At 41.2% G+C, this 9,897-nt stretch overlaps 1 protein-coding gene across 1 annotated transcript in view; it reads left to right on the top strand.

Annotated features, from left to right (window-relative positions):
- The first annotated feature begins 1,945 nt into the window (after window positions 1–1,945).
- The window catches only part of dntt (deoxynucleotidyltransferase, terminal), a 96,627-nt gene continuing 88,675 nt past the window's right edge, over window positions 1,946–9,897 (top strand). Inside the window, exon 1 of the mRNA XM_026190400.1 lies at window positions 1,946–2,139. Coding sequence (XP_026046185.1) covers window positions 1,946–2,139 — 194 coding nt within the window. The remainder of the gene's footprint in view (window positions 2,140–9,897) is intronic.

Below are 9,897 nucleotides of genomic sequence, written 5' to 3'. Positions count from 1 at the left end.
GCATGTATCCCATCCTGCCTTGTATCAAGAGCTCAGGGTGGTAGTGCAATGTTGTGGGGAATATTTTCCTGGTACTCTTTGGACCCTTTAGTGTCAACTGAGCATTGTTCAAAGGCCAAATCCTACCTGGGTATTACTGCATACGCTGTCCATGCATGCACCCATGTTCTGATGGTTCTAACAATGCACATGTCACCACAAAGTGCATCATGTCAAACTGGTATTTTGAAACTTAAATTAAGTTAAAGTTGCAAAAGGTTGCTAGCTACAAATTGTCTGTCTGTCTGTCTAATATGTGGAGGTCTGGCTACTTTTTTATTGTATTTCTTTTGATTCCAGTATTGTACGTGAACTTTCTTTGAGCACAGCATGCATTGTTTGAATATTTGTGTGCTTGTAATGGCTTATTATAGTCTAACAAGACTATAAAACAAGAGTTGTGTTGGGGTAAATTAAAAAAAATCAAGATATGACTGTCACTTTGTCCTTTCTAAATGGAACTGAATATGCACCATAATTGTAATTATTAGACAATTTTCTCTTGCACCCACGGAGCTACACAAGAAAGGTGAAAGAGAAATTGGATTCATTGCTCGTGCAACGATTGCTGCTGGCAGTGTGAGAGCCATTTGTCTTAGTGATGTTAGAATTTCATCGGTCTCACGTTTGGATGGGGGCCAGCACCCTCATATACAACTGACTGATTGGGATGGCGGATGGGTGGGGGTAAACAGTCAAACAATTAGTGGCGTCTGACCCGTGACACCCGTTAACCCCCAGAACTTGGCGGTAATGAGATCTGTGTAATAATTTCTGTGTAGCAGACAGAAACAAGGTGTGCTTATTAAAGTGACGAAATGAACAGAGCCTGTGGTAATTAGATGTAGAATAAAGGCCTGTAATGATTTCATCACCCTCGCCTAAATCAACAAATCATTGCTGTTTGGTCTACTGAAGCAGATCCATTATTGCAGACAATTACAGCAAAGACCCGCTGAAACCTTTTCTTTTACATTCCTCACCGCCATAGCACAGGAATCATAACAACAGGAGACAACGGCTCATGCTGTAATTACCTCTTTGGAAACAAAAGGAATAGATGAATTCAGCTGATTAAATCTATTTTCAGTCTGCATTTCTGTCTGATCCATATGCAGCCGTATTCCCCAGATAAACGCTCCTAATCATCAACGGCTTGCGTATACAGTACCTGTATGTGTGCAAAGGCCGTGCACGAGCTTGCGGGCTCTCCGGGGAAATGCCCACAACGGCTCTCAGTTTTAGGCAGTAAGCTAATTAAAGCGGCAGAGCAGATGGTGCAGGCTTGGTCCGGACATAATGAGACGGTGAGTGGCGAGACGAACTGGACATGGCAGGACAGCTGTGAGGGGTTTGTGAGGTGACCAGAATTCAGGCGTCTCCCAGGAGCGAGAGGCCTCGCTGGCAGTCGAGAGGAGCAGAATTTAAAGTCCATGAAAACTTTATGAGCAGCTTTTTAAGAAGAAGAGAAAGAAGCAGCTACTGGATCAGTAATTGTTTACTTCCTCCAAGTGTGTGTTTGTTGAAAATGCTCCACTGGAAATGAGTAATACCACGTCAGCACAGTGTTTTTCAAAAAAAGAAATTTTTTTTTTATTTTTTTCTCCCGCTCACATCTTCAATCACTCGATCTTGGCAGGTGGTTTTTGGTAAACACCAAATCCTCAACACCTGTTGCCAGAGGCTTTTCCTGTCTGCCAGCTCTCACCAACTCTGCTCCCAAATATTAAAAAAAAAAAAGAGAGAGAGAGAGCCACAAGTGAAAAAAACAACTGCACCATTACCAAAGTAGGTGTTTCTTTTTTTCCTGGATGGAAGTTAAGTGGCGCACAACAACACCGACACAAACTCACAAAAGCGGCGATTCCTAGAGGTGCAGAAATACTTTAGAGAGCTCATCTCAGAGATGTTCCACACTCCTATTGTGCCTCGCACGAGGAAGAGGTCAAGGCCGGCCGAAGCAAGCGCTCCCAGGCGTGAAAGGGTGAAGTTTGAGGATGTCAGGCTGTACCTGGTGGAGAGGAAAATGGGCCGCAGCAGGAGAAGCTTTCTGACCGAGCTGGCCAGGTCAAAGGGCTTTATTGTGGAAGACGTCCTCAGGTTTGGGAACCAAAAAAAAGCTTGCCATTTGTGTCATTCACAGACTTAGCAGGGCTTGCCACCTAAAAGCTTTTCTCAATGTGAAGCTGAAAAGAGCTTTAGTGTAAGGGGAGGAGGGGAGTGGGTACACTTTTATTTTCTGGGTTTGTATTTGCTGGAAGCAAACAGAGTGGTTTGACCTGGCGGTTGACTTTTGAGGCCTCTAGTTTAACCCTAGAAGCATTCAGCAGAAGCATTTTCTGGCAGTCAAGCTTATGACTTCAAAATTAAATACTTTCCATGCCTACAAAAAGTTTTATTATAATCTGAAAAAAAAATACAATTACAATTTTGTGGAATAATTGCCTGTTCACAGAATTTTTGACTGATTGGAGTGGGAAAAACATGCCAGGACTTCAACACTGAGACATCCAAAGTTACTTTTTGACACTTTCCTGCAAACTTCTTTTTTTCTTAGAAGCTATGGTCCAATTAGCTAAATAGAGAGCGACTATTGTCTCATGAATAGTTAATTAAGAAGGGTTAGGGCATCCATCCTGCTTCCTCTACACCTTAGTGGATTCCCCCCCCTGAGCCATTACTCACAGCTCCACACATAAATACGTTAAAAGCAGGGGCAAGAAATTGGCTAAACCAGCTGCAGCTTGTTGGCAGCCAGAGAACTACAAACAATAGAAGAAAGGTAACAGAGCACACGCAAACTTTTTAATGAGTTTGGTGAAAGTTTTTTTTTTGTTAAGTCTCACTAAAGAAGAGATGTTCTGTGAGCTTGTTCCTTGGGATGATGATTCATCTATTGCACGGTAATTACAGACGCAGCGTGCCTCCGTCGTTTTTTCTGCCTCTAATTGAAAGTATCTTTTTAAAGTCCCAAACTGTGAGCACAGCAGAAGTCCTCCGCTTGACACCAGAGATGCTTTAGAGTCAGGCTTCTTTGTTAACGCAACATCCCGTTATTTAGAAGTCGACTTTGTTTTCAGTGCTGGGCGTTAAGCTCAGAGTTTGAGCTCCTCTGGTGAGCAGGTGTTTTTGTTTGTGTTTTTCATTGCTTTGCTTTCATGTAAAGTGAGGGCAATTTCTCCTTCTAAGTTAACATTAGCTCAAGGTTGAAAAATGGTTGAAGTTGAGCATATGATGTAGGGTGTATGTACAGGGTTTAGGCAAAGGGTCCCAATGAGTATGCTATAACCAGCGTAAGAGCCTGTGTGTGTTTGTGCGCGAGACAGAGAGAGCATGTTTAAATGCGTGTCTAAGTGGGCCTGCCAGCCGTGCACCAGCTTGGCCATGGCAGCATTCCCAGAAACACAGCTTGAGCGCTCCTACGGTTACACTTGGCTTGATACAATTGTTTGAAACCAACGACAGGAAGTAGAGCGTGCCCGCCTCAAACTGACATTAATTCTGCAAGCCGACAAAACTGCTATCAGCTGCAGTTTGATAGCAACACCTCACGTGCCTAGTCTTACACACGTTATAGGCAGGCTGCCTCCAGCATATGGTCAGATGCGCTGCCTGCTTTCCTCCGAGCATAAAGGAACACGCCCGTACACACAGACACACACAATCACACGACGCACATGCACAGAAGTTTCCACACTGTATGAATTTCAAGTCCTGCGCGCATGAACATGGATCAAAATATTGACATGTTTGTCCTGGGTGACTAATGAGCTGCATTACATGCTGTTTCGCAAATGGGAATAACACACACACACACACGCACACACACAGACACGTACTTACCCCATAAGTTTAGGTCATAGGCACCATTTTCCAAACGCTTTGTTTTCTGAGGAACGATGTTTTATCCTTGAATTTGTCACAGCAGTTAGATATGATGTTGGATGTGACTAGGGTTGCCAACCGTCCCTTAAAATACGGAATCGTCCCGTATTTCGAAACAAAAGCACACGTCCCGTATTGAGCTAATAAGGGACGCACTTTGTCCCGTAATACAGTGAGAATCAAAAGTAGTCTATAAATGTTTATGGAATTAACGCTTTGTTTGAAAACATAATTCCCAGCCCCTCTCCTGCTTTGTGACCAATGAGCTGACAGCACACTTATGACAATTCGAGTATGACAATTCAGATTACCGCTCATCTCATTGGTCGAGGAAAGGTCGCTTACGGAGAAAATACCGGAAGACAACAGATGACCACAACAAGAAGCATGGCCAACAGGGAAACAAACGCCGACACTGCGGTGCAAGTCTCGGACGACAGTACACCCAAAGCTGGGCAGACACTGTGCGATTTTTTCAGTCACGTTATTCAGCTCCTGCTCAAACTGCACGATTGACTCGCAGGGTTAGACGTTGGTAGGTCACGATGCAGGTCTCACACTATATGGCCCGATGCTCTGATGCGACCTGAGTGCTCACACTGTGCCTCCATAACATGAAGGTTATAACAGAAAATCTGTCGCTCTCTCCCTCTCTGTCTTTCACTCACACAGACACACACCACCACCATCAACTTTGCTAAATTGCTAATGAAAAACATTGATCAGGCAGCTGTGATTGAGCAGCAATGTAAATCCAACTATTTTCACGGTTGTTGTGGTCGTGATCATTTTTTGAGGCCACATTGGAAAGCTCATCCGAGCCTTTTCGAAGTTCTACAAGTTGTGCCTCCATCGCTTGTGTCCAGATCACACGCTGCACAGCTGTGCTGCTCCGTCTTTTTCACCGACGTTTACGTGTTTGCGCGTGAGCAGTGTGAGCGCCTGTGGTGACACCTTCACAAGCGATTGATGATCGGGAGCTGGTCGTGAGGTGTTAATCGCTTCTCGTTACCCGACATATACTACACGACGAAGGCCAAAATCGGTCCGATCACTCAAAAATCGGCTCAAAATGGGCCAAAAACCGCACAGTGTGAGCCCAGCGTTAGAGCAGCAATGTTTGTTCCCCTCAGAGAAAGGGAAGAATGGGAAAAGGAAAACACCTGGCTGGAAAAAGTTAATATGGGCATGTGCAGTGAATATCAGCGCTATGTGGCCAGAAGTGTGATAATATAATTTATTTTGTGTAATAAACAACTGCAAGGATAGATGATTACAACAAATAGATGACTAATACATAAAAGTAATACATAGATGAATAATGATGATGAGTTAAGATGCGTAATCATGGGAACAAGCGGGTTTGCAAACAGGAGCAGCTGATTAGCATTAGAAAAGCTGAAATAATACCTCAACTGAAGCCAATTGTACTAAATGCACTAAATGTGCACTGTTACAAGAATGTTTTTCTTTCTATTGTTTTCTATTATTTTAAGTTAAGCAGGACAGAGTGCTTTTAAAGAAAGATTTACTTATATTCTCAAAAGTTAAGCATGACAGGCTTCTGTTTAAGAAAGAGACCTGTTTTATTGTGTTAATGTTGTCATTTTGAGCTAAAAATAAATGGCTAAATGATCATTTGTTTCACATGTGTTCATATCACAAAGAATAGAATATGCATCTACTTAAATCAACTTCAAGTCAAATGGTTAAAAAAATAATTTCACACACAAAAAAAGAGCTAGAAAATTCACCACACTGGGAAGGGTGAAGACAACTGGGTCGCCCGGCCCTGGCCACGAGGTGTCCCTTATTTATTTTTCAGGGAGTTGGCAACCCTAGATGTGACTGTGCACGTGAGCCTTTGGTGCAGCTGCTGTAAAACAAAAATCAGTGGCAGAGAATTAAAAACATTTAGCTCAATATGCATCAATATTTATCGTATGCTCGTATTCTAACATATGTTACCCGAGTTCCACTACTAACTATTCCCTCCCACTGAACCTTCATTCCCAATGAAAGCCTTACCTCGACACCCACGTCAAGCTAGCAAGCTAGCAATCACTTCGCAGGCTACCTTCACATTCTTTTTGTTACTTTTTTTGTGGACACTAACACATTTATTCATTTATTTGTTTTCACTGTACACTACCACACTGGATTTTAAATCAAACAATTTGTATGCAATTGAATTTGAGAATTTTTAACTTCGGGCAACAAAAGCGCTATATTAGCAGTGCTGTTTAAGACTTACCGCCACTTTCATAGGCTCAAAAGTAATTGGACAATGGTTTTGGCAGTTGCAACTGAGATTTACCAAAAATGGAAAAGGAGAAAGGTATGGAAAAGGAGAGAAACGTCTCATGATCTGAAGCATACCACATTATCTGTTAAAAATGGTAAGGGTATAGAAAGGGCATGTACGACTAGCATGTGGAACTGGATCTCTAGTGTTTCTTGATGATGTGGCTGCTGATACAAGGTAGCAGGAGGAATTCTGCGGCTATACTACAGTTTTGCAGTGCTTCCCAGTCTTTCTCTCTCCTCCTTGTGTCAAAACTACAAAAGTTGTGTCAACATCCAAAAAGATATGGACATAAATGAATCGAGGAGCATGGAGGTGGTGATGGCAGCTGGGTTGAGTGTAGTCTCTTTTTAAAAGTTATTGTCATACAACTACATATACTGTATCGTGTGTTCTTGAAATGCACTTTGGAAGTCATGGCTTGGTCAATTACTATGCTTCTCTCCAGCTTTTATTTCAATAAGAGATATTTTTATTTATATAAAAAAAGTTGTCAGTTATTTGGAGTGATGGCAGGAGTTACTTTAGCAATACATTTAACCTTTTTCACTAGTTTTTGTTTTAAGAGTAGGTCACACCTAGATCTACCGTTGGTTTTTAAATGTGCTCTATAAATAAAGTTATTGTATTGCATTGTAGATTTGCAACAAATAGTTCTTGAATAAATAAGTTGGATTGATGCCCTGCAGTTACTATATTACTGAGCACTGTGTTTTGGATGGTTACTATATTGTCAGCTGACATTTTCAGGCCATTTCGCCATCAGAGACAGACTAGGCAAAGAGCCTCGAACAACTGCCATTGCTTGAAAAGTACTATAAAAATATCTTCCTCTTATAGCTTCCTCTCCTCATGTGCATTTCCTACATTTAAAGGTTGACACCATTCTCATGGCGTCAGGGTCCCACAGGGAATACAGTGCACTGATCTAATCTATTTATACTTTATTTAAGACTAACCTTTCAGAGCTCCAGCTTTTTAAATGTGGATTAATAAAAGAAAAATTATTTTCCTTCCAGTAGCGATCATAATTAAGATATTTGGACTTTTGGATGGACAAAGCAAACACCGTAATGGTGTAATGGTGAACTCCAAGACTATTTTCAGATTTTATTACAGATAGTTCCTTTTAGGTGGGTACAGAGACCTGCTCCATAACTACGCCTCTGTTCATTCAGTTAAAAATAACAGTTTGTATTTTAAAAAGCTTATTTAGGCTTCTTATCAACAAACAAGTTAGATAAAACTCTAAATCAAATTAGCCAAGTCCACAGCTTATCTCTTTGATGCATTTATTTTATCATTATAATGAAAATATATTGCACTACTGATCATGTATATGCAAACAAAAACCTCACTGTGGTGTAAAAGTCTGTTCCGGGCATTCGCAGTCTTTGATTAGCTTGTTTTCACTTTTGGAAAGGACAGAGGGAAGCTGCTGACAGGAACTGGGCACAAAGATGACTCAAGAGAGTTCTCCATATCAAAGCCCATTGACTTTGGCCTGTCCTTGTGTCTGAGCTCAGAGTCCCAGTGATTCAGGGAAGAACAGTCTGGTTCTGGCTTTGCTTTCTTGCTCATTTGCATGTCAATCTGCCATTTCACATTCTGTTCAGCTACATATTAAGATAAGGGTCTGAATTTTGGGGATATACAAACATAGTTTGAAGGAAAAGAGTGTTTTTTTTCTTCATAATCTTAAGTCTCGGTCCAAATAGACAATTCAAACCACTTTGATTTTTGAGAGAAAGCAACCCAAGAGCCAAATATTGATGACTGTGGTTAGACAATCATTCACGTTGAGCCTTTGGAGATCATAGTTGTGCCGCTCAAATGTGTCTGTTTGAGAAGCTCCTTCAGCATGTCTTTGCACTGAGGACAAGGAGGATTTTTCTGCAAAACACTAACAATCAGTGGCCAGACTGCCAGTGATTTGACCAATTAGGCTTCAGTCTGAGCTCTGCTGGGACCTCCCATAAGGAGTCTTTCCACCGTTTTATCCATGCTAAGAGAGAAGAAGAAGAGGAGGAGCATGCCGAGTGTGATTATGCACAGCTGGGCAGCCTGATTGGGTTTGGTTGTATATTCTGAGGCAGGAAGCACAGGGGAGGAGGCCTTGATAAAAAGCCTGTTGAGATGGTCTCGGTGGAGATGCACTGGCTGAATGAGTTCAGCTATCAAACAATCGAGAGAGGCACTGGGGGTCTGTGGTGATTGTTGTTTACCCAGTGTCGATCCCAGAATGACACAAGTTAGACTGCAATGCTGACATCTGAGCTGCATTTCAAAAGCTTCGCTTGCACCCCTTGCTCTTTCTAAAAGCTGCCGAGTCCTAGACGTGAACATTTTTTTGTTAAGACAAGCAGCGAAGGAAACCTTTCGATCAAATAAGATGAAGGCATCCCGTGAAGCAATCCTACTAATCCATAAAAAGTCCCAGAAAGCTCCCGTGTCGTTCAGTTTTGACATTTGCTTTTGTGATTTTTGTTGTTGTTTGTGGTTAGAAAATGTTTGTCAAAGATTAGCTAAAATTCATGAAAGATGATATGTCACTGGTTCTTGGTCAAATTTGGATAACATGCAAATTAGGGATATCTCAAAAACAGGCAGGATGCTGGCCCTCAAGCACCGGAGTTTGACACCCCTGGTTTAAAGTGTTGCAAAGGTCACCTGGTGGGAGGCAACCTTTCTCCAAACAGCTGCCTGTTATTTGAACACACTGCAACCACTCTCAGACAGATTGGCAAAGGTTTCCAAATAACAGCTATTCGGTTTTTAAACAGAGAGGCAGATTGTAATCATGTTGCAATCAGTCTGAGGCAATCTGCACTGGTGCGATGTGCTTCTTTGTAATAGGCAATTCGTTGGTTGTATTCTGGTTGTATTCCAGTATAAAAGAAAAGTTGCAGAGTGTCCATGCCATTCTGCAGTTAAACTATTGTTGCAAGGTATTTATGTTATATTTTATATTTAACTTACCAGAGTCACGACTTCATTAAACCTGTGGTGGTGCTTAACAATTGAATGTGATGCTAAGCTAACCTTTAGTGAAGGAGAAGAAACTCAGAGGGGCAAAAGTAGCGTGTTGTGTTAGTATCACATCTTGAGTTAATCTGTGATTTCCATGTCCAAAAATTCACAAAGTAGTGTTTCCACTTCAAAAATGTGAAAAAAGTTGTTCAGGTCAGTTCAGTTCTAGTTTGTCTATTTCAGTTTAACGCTTATTGTTCAGTTTTAGTTGAGTTTTTATTAGTTCAGTGTTAGTTTTGGCTTTTGCTAATATGATATGTTTGATGACCTGATCTACAGAAAAATACTACACAGGATCCAACAGTTTATTAGTTTTAAAAACCCATTTTACATTTTTAGTCTTGAGTTAAGTGTTACTTCACTATAATAACCCTAAACACAAGAGGCTGCTTAGATTTCGACACAGTTTGCATTTCTGCATGTAATAACAGGATTTCTGCAGTTCCTCTCAGCATTTTAGCTTGTTTTAAATGTTTCTTTTGGTTCTGTGGTGTTTCGTTCTCACCACCACCATTATACTATTTTCAACCAACCCGGGCAAACCGTAGCATATTTTTTTTTATCAATTGCAATAAAAAAAAAAAAGCAATAGATTTTAAGGTCTCTGAAATGAGAATATGAATATTCTTGGAGCAGAA

Source organism: Astatotilapia calliptera, chromosome 13 (assembly GCF_900246225.1).
Source record: "Astatotilapia calliptera chromosome 13, fAstCal1.2, whole genome shotgun sequence".
NCBI lineage: Eukaryota > Metazoa > Chordata > Actinopteri > Cichliformes > Cichlidae > Astatotilapia > Astatotilapia calliptera.
Note: the sequence above shows the minus strand (reverse complement) of the source record. Positions and strands in the feature narration are given on the sequence as shown.